This window comes from Rutidosis leptorrhynchoides, chromosome 9 (genome assembly GCF_046630445.1).
Source record: "Rutidosis leptorrhynchoides isolate AG116_Rl617_1_P2 chromosome 9, CSIRO_AGI_Rlap_v1, whole genome shotgun sequence".
Classification (NCBI taxonomy): Eukaryota; Viridiplantae; Streptophyta; class Magnoliopsida; order Asterales; family Asteraceae; genus Rutidosis; species Rutidosis leptorrhynchoides.
In genome coordinates, this window is record NC_092341.1 from 22,292,335 (window position 1) to 22,307,550 (window position 15,216).

At 34.5% G+C, this 15,216-nt stretch overlaps 3 protein-coding genes across 3 annotated transcripts; all 3 read right to left on the bottom strand.

Moving 5' to 3' along the window:
• Positions 1–517: 517 nt before the first annotated feature.
• On the bottom strand, positions 518–3,042 carry LOC139867270 (uncharacterized). The gene has a single exon (XM_071855612.1). The coding sequence runs from the start codon at positions 3,040–3,042 to the stop codon at positions 601–603; it is 2,442 nt and encodes an 813-aa protein (XP_071711713.1). The 3' UTR covers positions 518–600.
• Positions 3,043–5,303: 2,261 nt separating this feature from the next.
• LOC139866868 (uncharacterized) lies at positions 5,304–8,357 on the bottom strand. The gene is made up of 8 exons (XM_071855164.1): positions 8,253–8,357; positions 7,467–7,579; positions 7,211–7,282; positions 7,084–7,119; positions 6,453–6,498; positions 6,298–6,385; positions 5,634–5,691; positions 5,304–5,541 (listed from the first exon to the last, which is right to left on the bottom strand). Exons 1-8 carry the CDS (start codon positions 8,329–8,331, stop codon positions 5,491–5,493), a joined length of 543 nt encoding a protein of 180 aa, XP_071711265.1. The 5' UTR covers positions 8,332–8,357; the 3' UTR covers positions 5,304–5,490.
• Positions 8,358–9,349: 992 nt separating this feature from the next.
• On the bottom strand, positions 9,350–14,768 carry LOC139865872 (DEAD-box ATP-dependent RNA helicase 15-like). The gene is made up of 12 exons (XM_071853973.1): positions 14,595–14,768; positions 14,370–14,494; positions 14,033–14,133; positions 13,156–13,328; positions 12,823–13,054; positions 12,172–12,290; positions 11,693–11,749; positions 11,422–11,606; positions 10,706–10,850; positions 10,528–10,611; positions 9,778–9,841; positions 9,350–9,624 (listed from the first exon to the last, which is right to left on the bottom strand). The coding sequence occupies exons 2-12, from the start codon at positions 14,480–14,482 to the stop codon at positions 9,614–9,616; spliced, it is 1,284 nt and encodes a 427-aa protein (XP_071710074.1). The 5' UTR covers positions 14,483–14,494; positions 14,595–14,768; the 3' UTR covers positions 9,350–9,613.
• Between the last annotated feature and the right edge of the window lie 448 nt (positions 14,769–15,216).

The following is a 15,216-nucleotide window of genomic DNA, read 5'->3' on the forward strand; positions in this document are numbered from 1 at the left end:
AATAATTATTATATATATATTATTACAAAAATAATAATATAGGTCATGGAAATGACGTGGCACACTAACAGTTAACGGTCGTTAAATAATTAACGGAAAAAGATAACGGAAAAAGTAGGGTCGTGACATGAATCGACCGACTATTACTGTCTCGTCTCTGTTTCGCGACTCCTCTAACCTAGGAAACTAGTTCCAAACTTGCTTTTCTTTACAGGTGATAAAATGCGTCAAAGTCAAGATTAGTCAAAGTTATGTCAGTATCAAAAGTTTCAATACTTTTGTACACAATTTCGTGCCCTATACGGCTATACATATGTTTGAAATATTTACGTTTAAAAATTCTATGTTTGATATATTTATGTGCAATATATATATATTCCGAAAAGTCAATGTTAGTCAACGTTCGACCCAACCCGACTAGTGGATTCAAGGCCTGATCGACTCGACACTCTCTCGCGACTTTTCCAACCTTGGTAACTAGTTCCAAACTCGCTTTTCGGTGATTAAAATGTGTCAATCTGATGTCAATTTGTGTTCATACGTTTCCTGTACAATGTATATAGTTGCCAAAAGTACCTTAACAATGTATTACACTATCATCTAGCTAACCGAAACTTCAAGACTAACTGCTTCATGGTGTCTGGACCTACAATCATCAGCTAACTTCTGCAAAATCAACAAACTTTCCGAAATTGCCCCTTGTGGGAGATACTGCCCAAAAATCGACAAATACTTTACAGCGATAACCACCTCCAACTCATTCAACTTGCACGAAATAATCTTATTCCATTCTTTTCCTTTTCCTTCTAAGCAAACACCGATCAACAAAGCCGCAAAAACAACAGGACATTCCTTAATCGCAACCTTATCGATCAAAGTCAAAGTCAAACTCATCATTCCATGAAGACAAAGGCACACAACAATACTAGTATACACAGCAAGCCTTGGAGACCAACCATCTGATATCAATCTATTATTAATATCCAAAAACATCGACTTTTCGTTTTCCAATTTCACGTACTTTGAGAAGCCGTTCACCAAATAATGAAACGTAATATCATTCGGTTTGCACTTGTTCATCAACATTTGTTCAAAAAACGAAGCTGCTTTCGTTAGTTTACCAATCTTGCAATAACACCCTATTAATATACTATACGTAACAACATTAGGCGTTAATCCACGAAACTTCATCTCTTTAAACAGTTTCTCAGCACCAATTTCATCACCTATTCGACAAAATCCATTAATCAAACAAGTGTACGTAACCACGTTTGGCTTAACATTTTGCTTCACCATACGGCTAAATATCCCTAACGCACCAACCATATCATGTTGTTTTACATATCCATCAATAATCGTAGAATAAGTAAACTCGTCTGGTTTAATACACGATTTAATCATCATTTTCAAACAAGACACTGCTTCTTTCATTTTACCATCTTTACAATAACCCTTAACCATTGCATTATACCCAACAACATCAAGTTTTATACCTACTTTAAACGCATGCTCAAATAGCTTTTTAGCCTCATGAAACTCTCGGTTTCTCACAAATCCATCAATTAACGTTGCGTAAATAAATTTATCAGGTGGAATATTTCGATCAAGCATTTCAGAAAGCAGTTCCATTGCATCAGAAAGTTTATGTTTTTTGCATAGTCCACTTATTATAACATTATATACACCTGCATCAGGTAATACACCTTTTGCTGTCATCTTTTTTAATATCATTATCGCGGTCTCAATCTCACCTACAAAAACGACCCCGTGTGTAAGAGAATTATACGTTAGTAAATCAGGCTTTTCTCCATTATCAATCATTTTCACAAACAAGTCCAACGCTTTTTCAGTATCGTTTTGTTTGCAATACGCATGGATCAAAGGCGTATAAGTTGACTTATTAGGCCTCAATCCTCTTCTTTCAGCCTGCTCGATAAGTTGCTCAGCTTCTTTAACCTTTTCAAGCCTACAATAATCGTATATTAAAATATTATATGTAACAATATCCGGTGCGCAACCAATCTCAATCATCTTTCTTAACAATTCAACTGCTTTCGTCTTGCAACCAAGCCGGCATTGAGCATCAATAATGCTATTATATACGTGAACATTAATTACTAAACCTCTCGAATTCATTTCACTCATAAGCCTTTCCACCATACCGAAATTCCCTTCTTTACAAAAACCGTTTATCATTGCTCCATAAGTCTCAACAGCAGGCAAAAAGCCCTTTAATTTAAGCTCTTTAAATAACAAAAACGCTCGTCTGACATCACCTTTCTTGCAATAACCATCAATAAGCGTATTATAGAAAACGACATTAGGTACGCAACCTCGACCCCATCTATCAAAAATCAACTTCTTAGCTTCCTCTACCTTCCCTTTCTTACAAAACGCATTCACCATTATACAAGTACTATAATTATCCGCACAACAACCCGTTCCAGTTTCATCGCTTCTCTTAAGCATTTCATCGTACACTTGGCGTGCACTTTCAAAACGATCACTTTTTAGTAACCCACTCAACAAAGCATTACAAGCAAACACATTCGGAACACAGTTATACGTCTCAATTACATATAAATAAAACTCATGAGCTTTGTCAATCAACCCACATTCCGAATATACTCGAACTAATTCATTCAACGAATCATACGTAGGCGATTCATTTTCGCTTTTTAAACTAACAAACACCGTATCGATTTCTCGAAAAGCTTTCGACTTAACTAACAGTTTCAAAAGGGAAGAATAAGCAAGTCCGTTAAGTGGACATCCGTAAGGTCGTTGGGAGATCCAATTGTAAAATTTTAAGGCGGAAACAACGTCGGGACTTTTATCGAACACTTGGTGTGCAATGTCGGATGGAACGATGTTTTGTTCAGAGAGATGGGTTTCGAGTGTTGATTCCCAGTTTTGGGATTTGAGAATTTGAATGATTTCGTTGATGATTAGTTTGAAATGAAAAGGGGTTTTGTTTAATGGTGATTTTGAGTTGGAAGTTTGGTGACGAGGGGTGATGCGAGAAAGAAGAGTTTTCGACATACGAGGAACCTTTAGTCATTTACTTGATATGTTGAGAGTTTGAACCAAACACAAGCCGAAGGTTTGACAACACAGGACCTGTGATTGATACGAGGTAGCTAACGAGTACAACATATATATGAGATATGCATTGTAATTGTAATATTATTATTATTACTCCGTTTATACTCCAATAGTTATCGTAGAATTATGCTTATCTTGTGTGTTATACATCTTTCAGAAATAACAAAATTGTGTAATTTTATAGTCTGCAAGTGTTGGGTCGTAGTGTAAAATTTGATTATAAATAGATTTAGAATTAACTAATAATAAACCCAACCAATACGAGAAAACAACTTGTGTTAGCTCACGTGGTGGTAGTGGCTTGTCACTCTTAGCTAGAGATCGGGAGTTCGACTCTCATACAGTGCAACATTGCACACAAGGTTGCCCCTTTACCCTTGAATTTTACTCAAGGGTATCTTCCGCACAACATGTTGCGGGGGCAGTGGGGAGGGGGTTTTACCGCCCATGCCCACGGATTGGGCCGAGTTTGGGGGCGGGTTATGCAACTGCGAGAGATAAATGCGTGGATGGTTAAGTCCTCGTTGGTGCCTTCCGCACAACGCGTTGCGGGGGCGGTGGGGGAGGCGGTTTTACCGCCCTTGCCCACTGATTGGACCGAGTTTGAGGTCGGGTTATGCAACTGCGAGAGATAAACGCGTGAGTGGTTAAGTACTGGCTGGTTGGGTGATCCCGTACCGATGTTCAAAAAAAAAAAAAAAAAAAAAAAAAAACGAGAAAACGGAAAACCATGTAAGTAATCTTTGAAGGTACGATAATTAGTAGTAAGGATTGTTCCGGAATTCCGGAATCGTTTAAAATTTTTATCTATAGATTATTTCACAATTCAAATTATCAATGTGCTATATATTTTATAGTGTTTCACATGAAAGCGTATTTTCTACCGGAAAAAACAGTTAATGTCGGCTGAAAAACTAATGAGTGCAACCTTTCGTTTTGACAAGAAATACCAATTCGGTATTTGGCCAAAAAAATAGCTTATCTTTAAATTATTTCACAATTCAAATTATCAATGTTCTATATATTTTATAGTGTTTCACATGAAAGCGTATTTTCTACCGAAAAAAACAGTTAATGTTGGCTGAAAAACTAATGAGTGCAACCTTTCGTTTTGACAAGAAATACCAATTGGGTATTTGGCCAAAAAAATAGCTTATCTATAAATTATTTCACAATTCAAATTATCAATGTTCTATATATTTTATAGTGTTTCACATGAAAGCGTATTTTCTACCGGAAAAAACAGTTAATGTCGGCTGAAAAACTAATGAGTGCAACCTTTCGTTTTGACAAGAAATACCAATTCGGTATTTGGCCAAAAAAATAGCTTATCTATAAATTATTTCACAATTCAAATTATCAATGTTCTATATATTTTATAGTGTTTCATATGAAAGCGTATTTTCTACCGGAAAAAACAGTTGATGTCGGCTGAAAAACTAATGGGTGCAACCTTTCGTTTTGACAAGAAATACCAATTCAGTATTTGGCCAGAAAAATAGCTTTAACGCAACTTTTCATTAAACGTGTATTAATAAATACCGTTTAGAGTGGGCAAATGCACCCCGGCAGTGGTGGCTTCCCCTCGACCCCACCCACTCACCCCACAAGGGGGCGTAACCCCGCCATTTCCGTAATATCTAGGTAATTTACAAAGGTGTGCATTCTACCCTCTAAACACATTTTCAAATATAACTTGATAATATATGTTTTCACTACTACATAAAATGATAAAATCATTGCAAGAGTGAAATCACCATACAAAAGAAGTGCAACCAAAGATCTAAAAATATTTAAAAATCTCTTGCGGAAGTTTAACTCTCAAGGTCTACAACTTTAAGGTCTTGAAAATAAAATAAAAGGATTTGTAACTGAAACCATGTTCAGTTGGTGTTGCTTCCCCTGTTCGTGTCAATACGATCATGACAGAATTGTAATCGAGTTCATATTGCATACAGTAAATCTATTCAATATTTCAATTTCTGTGATTAGATCACTATAACAATATACATCTTTGGCAACCACCATATTTATCATTCCCCTTTTTGCATAAATAGAGTGAAATCAGATGCGAGATAGAAACTCACATACAATGCTACTTGAAGATCTATATTAGTTGGTCATAACTTCATAGTGGTTAGCAACTTTATGCATGATGAAACAAGCAACTAACTAGATAAACAAACGTCGCCTTTTAAGAAAGAAGAATAAAAAGATCATAAACGACTTTTTTTCAAGACCGCACGAAGAATGTTTCATAACTTTTTTTTTTTTTTCTAATTAGACATTTGATTTCACTAATGTTAAGGCTCAATTTGTTCAGAAATGTTCTATTCAACTCAAATGAAAATTGTATAAATCAGACTGATTATGGGAGCTTAATTATCAATCTTTAGATGTAATCGCCAGCAAACCCAAAGCTCCAATAAGAACATACTGCAAAATGGAAAAGAATAATGTCACATTACTTAGATGTTGACTAACAGTTGACTCAACATGTAACTAGGAATTTAAACATTTAAACATACCTTTATAATAGGATTCTCAGTCATGATAATAGTAACATAACCAACATAAGGTAAAAACCTGCAAATTAACAATTACTTTTAGCTCATAACAGTAGATAACATCTTATTTCCAATGTTAATTAACGTGGACTGTCTTAACAATCTTTGCTTAACGACTTTCCACGGTAATTGTAACATAACCAACATAAGGTAAAAACCTGCAAAACACATTCAGTTTCGCTCTAAATATGCTCGAGTTTTGCTTAAAGAGCTAAAGTTTTACTTAACGACCTTGGTTCGTTATTTCTTAAATAAAATGAGCTTATAACGGAGATTTTAAAGTTTCACGAGCCTAACTCGAGCTAAAAAATTAAGGCTCGATACAAGCCGAGCTCGAGCTCTCTGAAAATCAAACGATCCGAGCTTGAACAATATCAAACATGGCCTCGACTAGGCTAGGCTCGGCTACTTTACAGCTCCTAAAGGTATATGGTCTCGTACTAACGTGGCATCTAATACATTGTATGTACTTTCATAAGCGGGCATTGCCTAATGGTTGACTTTTAAAACAAAAAAAGGATGTATGAGAAGTCAGTTAAATTAATTACTGTTTGACTTGATGATACAAATTTTAAATTCCACTGTAATGTAATACTGAGACAGGTTATATAAGTTTTATTCTTACCCGATTGCTCTACCCATTATATGTTGGTGCTCAAGCCACTGCTGACCTGGCGCGTATAGAACTCGATCATCTTGATCATTATTATCCCCTGAAAAGAGAGACTCTTAGAGAAGAACATTCAAGTAAAGAATCATCTGCCTTGAATAAAATCTTACCTTTTGTTAGGACGTCAACATCTTTTGTATTATTCCGTTCATGAACCTATAAAGAAGAAAGATACATAACTTACAAAATTCAACAAGTACTCCGTCCATAACCTTTTTTTACTCTTAGTCAATTATCCAACCTTCTTATTAATAAACAAAATGTTATGGAGGTGTTCTCAGGGGCAGAAACAGAGTGGGGCAGGGTGGGGCGTCCGCCCCAGTGGATTTGAAATTTTAAGGCCAGAGATTTTGGATTTTTATATTTTGACCCCAAAGTCTCCATATTTTGCCCCCAAAGTCTCCATATTATGCCCCAAAGTCTCCATATTTTGCCCAAAAGCCTCCATATTTTGCCCAAAAAAAGTTGCAGTGAATGTAAACGCTTTTTAAAATAAAAATTCACGCACGGTGAAAATAATTTATGGTTCCGCCACTGACCGTTCTCTTATATTTAATCACTCTTTAATTAAAACTTCACCTCTAACAGAAACTAAAAGTAATCAAATATCAAATATACGCATAAATATAACATGTCTCGTTTGCTTTAGCAAGGATTACAAAAAGTTTGGCGTTCAAGAAGAAGCAACATGTTACTAGGTGGAAACTCAAGAACATAAATTTAACCCAAAAAATACAATACCTTGATTACACGATGGACAATTGGAATTTCACGGCGCTGCATTAGATTTATAACAGCAAAACGAAATAAGAACAAGTCAAGGTTTGGTAACAACATTAGGCTAACAAAAAGAAAAGAGAAATCTTACATCAATGTTGAACACAACAATTTCACCGGCTCGTATAGGGTCATCACCCATCCGTAAGAACAGAATATCACCCTGGTAATGTAATTGAACATCAGTTCAACATATACAAAGCATAAGAGAATTAAAACACTCCACCACGCAAATTATATAATATATGAAACTTGAAATATTAATAATTTTTCTATTTGTTCAAAAAGTAGATTTAAAATACTTGACCATCAGAAGCATATAAATTAATGTAATTTAGGGATGTTACCCTTTGGAACGCGGGCTCCATACTTTCGGAAAGAACAACGACAACGGGTGACTCACTACCAGTAACACACATCAGAAACTTCCATATAATTAGTGCAGATGAAACAATCATACCTGAAACCAAAACCATAATTTATTCAAGTTAGGTAATTTTTTAAAGTGTTTTTTTTCCTGTAAATAAAAGATATAAAAAGGCACATTTTGTTAGCAACTATTTCCATATCATTAGTGTGTTGTTTGTTTTTTAAGATGTTTTTGTCTGAAGATCGGCGGACCATGTATGTAAAAAGATGTGGCCTAAAGGTCTGTATGCTGAATTGTAACAACGGTTTGCTTTTATGTCGGTAGAATAACTTAATACTATCTGCAGCACTTACAAACATATTTCTAGGTCCACGAGTTTGCAGACAAAATATGACATTATTTTATCATGTCTTCAAAAAAGCAAACAGTTTGCATTAAAAACGTTTGCGAGTTTGTAGACATAACACATGATAAGATCTGCAAGCTAAAAAACAAACCACACCTAACTTATTTAGGACATTCATGAAATAAACGAAACCCTAATTCAGAAGCAACGATCAATTCTACATTGAATCAACAGTAATTAATTATGATGTTAAAAGGAACAATTACAAAATTAGAATAATAGAAATTAAAATTTAGTAAAAACACATGAAATACAAAAGATTGAAAATTACTAATCTGCCAAAAATGGATCTACATCTCTACATAAATATAATTAGATTAGATTAGATGTGAAGAAGATAGAGATTGAGTGGCGTACCGAGAGTGATGATTTGTTCTAAGGCTTGTCTGAATTTCATTGATTTCAATGTATTAATCGAATCTCCGATGAAACCCATCGTCAAAACTTTGACTAACGCCTTGGCAAAATCTTGATATTTGTAGGAACCAGTTTTGTTTGCTCGAGACTTCACTTGGACTTGGGATGTTTGGTTTTGCAGCACCGCAATAATATTTAATAATCCAATTAATTAAATAATTATTATTCTACTGGTCGATTTTGGATTTATTTTCCTTTTCCACATCTGACGTAATTAAAATGTATTCGGATGAGTAGGTTTTGACATCACGTTCAGACGTGAATAACTCATAACGTGGTAAAAAAAAAAATGAATTGTCATCTCATTTAAGTTTATAGATAATTAAAAATGAACTTTGTGTTTTTATATGTATTTATACAAAATAACTGGACCATAAACATGTAAAAGTCGAAAGAGGCAAAAAAAAAAAAAAAAAAAAAACCACCACCACAGGTTTTCTAGGGTCAGGTTTGTAAGTGTTTGACGCGCACACACAAGTGTGTATAGATATCATTTGACTTCGTTAGTGTTGGTCAAAATTGAGTATTGGAACGTATTATATTTCCGTTTAAAACCCCAAACATCTCTCAAAATGAATAGAAGTCTTCATACCCAAAAGGTTTCTCTTCATACACATCTAAAAATAGTGAAATTTGATTTTAATGTTACAAGCAACTATTCTGAATTCATGTTCTGAACTGGAAGCCAATAACAAATGTTAAGGTACGTATAAGCTTTTAGGGAGCTTGTTTACAACCATAACACTTGTTAAGGACGCTAAGCGAAGTATGATAAAACTTCACAAATTATGTAGTGCCTATACAGTTCCCGATAGGAAATGCAAAGAGGCATCTAGATAACTATGAGAATATATGAACCAAATATAAATGACGTACCATTCCCATTTACATATCTATACAACCATTTATATATCCATACAAGTACCCAGCCCAGCCCACTGTATTCATCACCCGGTACGAGTAGACAATGATGCCTTCTATAATAGAAGGCAAACACAAGCAACAACTAAGCTAATAAATAAAGAGCAATCTAAAACTAGAAGTGCCAACAATTCTGCAATAACTACTAAAAACATCATTGGTACAAGCTCAAAACATAAACTGGATCGAAAAATATCAATCTAAAAACTCAACCACCATCTAGTTTGCAAGAAATACTAAATTCGAATAATACATGCTAAACAGGGCATTCATAGTTGCAAAAAGCTCAAAACATCATCTGGTCTAATCCATGGCTGCAACAAGTTCTAAACTTCTCGCAATTTCTCAACTTCTGCAAATCTGCCCTGCACACCTCTCCCTTATGATGGCACTGCACGAAGTCAAAAACCATTTTAGAAAAAGTAGATTAAAATATAACTTGACAAAATGAAATGTATTACAAAGCCCTCTATAATGGATATGTTTTCATTATCATGGTATTTTGTAAAATGAACAATATCATGGTTATTGCAAAAAGACGTACTGTATGTTGATGTATCGATTTCCGCTGGAAGCTCCTTTATGTCAACCTCAAACCTTTCCTGAACCTGCAACATAAAATGACAAAAGCCATGAGTCAAAAGGTAAACAAGGACAATATTAGTATTCTGACAAAATTGGCCAAAGTATATTCAGGTTAGAAAGACCATCTATTGTATGGGTTGAAACAAAATAATCTGACCAAATAAAGAAGCTCATACAAACAATTAGTGTGCCAATAAGGCTTACCAAATTTTCTACATTTTCATATCAATATGCTTTATTGAATAAAACAATTTTGAAGGCTCAACACATTAACAATTGAGGACAGGTCTCAACCCATTGACACCCCATTGTTTTTACACCCCTAAACACTGAAGTAAAAGTTGGCCGGGTCGGCCGACGCGTCGGTTTGGTACTAACTCGTCATGTGAGGTTCAAAAACGCCTAAAAAGTCGATCAACCCTAAAAGTCAGTCGAAGTCGTCGGGTTGAGTCAGTTCAAAGTCCATCAAAGTACATCAAAATCAAAGTCATAAATTAATATTTTTTAAAACTAGATTTTATGCCATATATCTATGCTTGAAATATTTATGTGTATTATATATGTTTAATTTATTTATTACCCTAAGTAAACATTTGTCAATGCCCGACTCGTCCCTCCAAGTTCCCAACCGACTTGTCACCGAATGGCGACTTTTAAATCATTTCCCATAAATAGTAAAACATGCAACTTTCATCCCCTTAGCAATCACCTGATTAAGAACATCAGAGTCGGCAGCAGATGCTACAAAAGTAATTGCAAGACCCTTAGTCCCAAATCTGCCAGCTCTTCCCACCTGCCACGATCGAAGAAATAAAAAATTAATGTGAGAATTTAATGTGTTCCCTAAAAAAAATACCATCTTTGATATATTATATAATTGAACCAACCCTGTGCAGATATGTATCAGCAGAATCAGGCATGTCATAATTTATCACGATATTAACACGCTCAATGTCAATGCCTCTTCCAACTAAGTCAGTTGCAACAAGGATTCTCTTTAACCCCTCCTTGAAATTCTTGTACTTGGTCAACCTGATAGAAAAAGGTCCAAAAAAGTCAAACTAAGAAGTAAAAATAGAGGCAAACACACACACACACACACACACACACACACACGAGAGAAAGAACCAATAACACCAACGAACATGTATGTGACATTTATACCCCTTGCCAAATAACTCAGCATCGATACGCTGATTATAAGAAAGAATAACATTTAAGATAAGGGATTGTCTAACATGTACCCTAAGGACATGTGATAAAATCATTATTACATCTAAGTTTCTAATTATGCGAATTATTACACAATGTTTTTCCAAATCTACCCTTATCTATTTACATTATATTGATATTCAACAATTCAAAATAAAAAGGTAAACAAGGAAAATCAAGAAAAACCGGAATTTTTAGACTGTTGTTAGAATTTGATTATCAAATGTTATAATGGTCTTAACGTATACCCTTAGGGCACACATTAGATAATTTATTAAAGAAAAACAAGTAGTTTCTGAGTATACAATAACCCAACTGTCAACATATAGAAAAGGTATATCTATTTTATAAAGATCCAAAATTTACTATGCCAGATCTGCAAGAAACTTGCCTTTCTTCCTGAGTCATTCCAGAGTGGATGCATATAGATGGGAAATTGCACTCAACAAGTAATTTGTTAAGCTCAGCCGCTCTGCTAACACTCTTGACAAATATGACAACTTGGTTGAAGTCCAAGGCATCTAGAAGATCATTTAGCTTACGATTCTTCTCCATCTCACCCAATTTGATGTAATGCTGAGAGAAAATGTCATTCAAACCATAAGTTCAATCATGAACCAACGTATTAACACATACTATACAAGGTTGACATGGTAAAGTACCTGGACAAGTCCGTGAAGAGTTAACTTGGCTTCGTCATCAACATAGATTTCCATAGGCTGAAAAGGACAAATATTTTGGGTCAGCTCCTTCTAGTTCTGTAGTTACTAAACAATAAAAATAACTCAACAACCAACCTAACACGCCTACATTATCCTGATAATAGATGGAAAACTTACACCATTAACATATTGACTTAAATTATTAAGCTAACATAACTAACATAGTAGGTAAAACAAAGCTGAAAGGCATTTGAAATGTACTCAACAAACACATGATAAACCTCCAAGTGCCGTTCAAAAAAAATATATATATAAAACAAATATTGAACCTCCAAGTCACGTAATGTATATAATCTTTCTGAACAGAGACTCATATAATAAACCCAAACGGACTTATTTTGAACAACTCTTCCCAACCCACTACTTTTGCCACTTATGGATTTATAAATTAAAATTGAAGAAAAGTAATGATGTATTACATCTTGCATAAACTTCTTGCAAACCGGTCGAATCTCCTTGCTTAGTGTAGCGGAGAACATCATAACCTGTTTGTCATGAGGAGTCATCTTGAAAATTTCTTGTACGTCTCTTCGCATATCTGCAGAGAAGAAGTAAAAGAGCATTCAACATCCATACAAGAAAGTAGAATTACAAAGAGAGTAGTGCCTTGTAAAACAGTACGACATAAAGTAACACTTGTTAGGAAGGTAGAACAAAGTGAAACACCACAATGGAATAGAAACTTGTAAAGAGAAAAGACTTTTTCATTGGGTTAACTCATATTTCTTGGAATAATGGTGTTTATAAAAAATAAAAGACACTACATCTATTAACATTAAGTTAGTGACCAAAAATTACAAAATCGTTGCAGTAATTTTTTCTGACCATGTCAAGGTCTAATAAAATAATTTTCATTCGATATAATGAATTATAAGTAACATAAAATACACGTCAAACACCGTGTTTAAATGGCTCTTTCCAAAGTTACCATTCCTATGTGTCAACTGAACATAATAGTGGCCTGATATGGATCATTTCATTCAATATTCCACAACCTTCTTTAACTTCCCTAGTCATTCCTTTCCATTCAACCAAAACAGACAACATTTCAACCATAAAAAACAACGTACCTAATGACTCGAGCATCTTGTCACACTCATCAAGAATAAAATGCCTCACGTTCTTCAATCCAAGATCTTTATCTCTAGAAAGCCCTAATACTCGTCCAGGTGTTCCAACAACAATATGAGGACATTCATTCTTCAGTAACTCCTTGTGAATCTTTATGTTGACACCTCCATAGAAGACAGCAACCTTGAGATCAGGCAAGTATCTACTGAACCTTTCAAACTCATGACAGATCTGTACAGTGACTAACAGATTAAGTGGAGACAATTAATAAATATAAAGTATATGTATGGTGGTAAACCGAAAAGGTTGACAATTAATGAATTTATCCTCACCTGATAAGCGAGCTCTCTGGTGTGGCAAAGCACAAGAGCAGCAACCTGGCCAGCCACAGGCTCAATCTGCTGTAATGTGGACAAAACGAAAACAGCAGTTTTCCCCATCCCAGACTTTGCTTGACAGATGACATCCATTCCTAAAATAGCCTGCGGTATGCACTCATGTTGCACTGATGAAGCAAAGAAAATTCCACTGAGTGAATCCCTCATTAAGTAAAAATGATGCCCTTTTCCGCTAATTGGAAAGGTTTACCAAACCAGTTTATCTGGCTGAAATCATGAACGCAGAATTAATAATTACCTGAAAAAATAAGATATAGTTAGATGAAGTACACATACACAACGTCAACTAACTCCCTAAATCAGACATGCATACATTGTTACATGTGATATGCTATTGAATCTACATTTGCACACAAAAAAATAAAGTCACTTCATTTACAATTAAAAAATAATAAATTCATATTTTCTTAGCATTCAGAGATGGTCACTCAATATGAAATCATTATTGATTATGGTACGATTAACATACGAGTAGTTACCCAATAGCATATTGTCATACCATACAAGTAAAACCTACAATTGGACACAGAACACAATCACTTTATTAAGTATATGACTAATTGATATCTGTTTCTATGACATTCACAAATGATCAATGGAAAGCTAGATTCAAATATGATCAATGAAAAGCTAAATTCACAAATGATCATTTATAAGAAATAAGCTAAGTGTCATTATTATTGTATTAGTAGTTATCTTAAAACAAACTAATGCACTAGTAGAATACTTATTAGCATATACAAAACTGAAAAAGTTACAGTATACTTATTAAGTCATAAAATAACAACATATTTAAAGTTAAGGAATTTGCCTTCTGAAGGATGTTCAAATCCAGAATCCACAATAGCTCGGAGAAGCTCGGGCTTCAGCAAGAAGTCTCTGAATCCTGAACTGTGAATGCCAACATATCCCCTGCAATATCAACAGAAACAATATATTAAATATTTAAGTACAACAACCACATAATAAAGAGAATACAAAACCTACTAACAGTCAGATCTTTGAGGCATTTAAGCAAATAACAAGCACTAAAGCCAATTATATATACAGAAAGCATACACATAAGGTTAATTCAATAGACAGCATACACACTATTGATAATTCAATAGAAAGCACACAGACTAGGGCTTCAAAGTAGCGAGCCTTACTTTTTGACAGCTTCGGAGCTAGGTTTACCGTTGACCGAGTCAAGGGCCTTTTCCTCTTCATCTTCGTAATCAAGAAGCTCTTCTTCGTACTCGTTATCCTTAACTTCACCCATAATAACTCCTTACTGCACACAATTAGTTAATCATTACAATCAATTGATTAGACACATCAAACTACCACACATATAACGCTACAAAAGCATCGAATTAGGGTTTTATATGTACCTCTTTTGAAACAAAACAGATCGAGTAAACACCAAATCTTTTGCGGTTAAAACGTGCAAAGATAAACAGATCTAGCGATTAAACGTCTGAATTGAACAAAGAGAGACGAAATTGATATTGATACCTGAAAAAAAAAAAGTAAACAGATAACTAGGGTTTCGTTGAAGAGGGAGACCTTATGGTAGGCAGAGTCGGTTAACGACAACAGTTAAATATTTATAGCAAATTGGTTATGTGTACGAAATTACAGTTATGCCCCTTACGGCGCTCGTCTCCGTTCAATAAATATTTTGACTTTTTTCAGACAAATTAAAGTACGGCCCGTTATAGATTATCTGCTTTATCTGAGATTGAAACTGTTTTGGTCGATTAATACTTAAATTTGGGCTTGGGCTAATAAAGCCCAGCTAAAAATACAAATTATTTCATATTTTTGGGCCACATAATTCAACAAAACTACACATATTTCACCACTAAAAGTTTAAATATTTGTTCTCAAGGTCTGGTATAGTAATGAAATTACATTCATAGTTCTTGGGAATTCACTGTTATTTGTTTCAAAATATAGAGTTCCTTTGGTTGCTAATTTACATAGCAACGCCTAATGTTATTTTATTTGGTA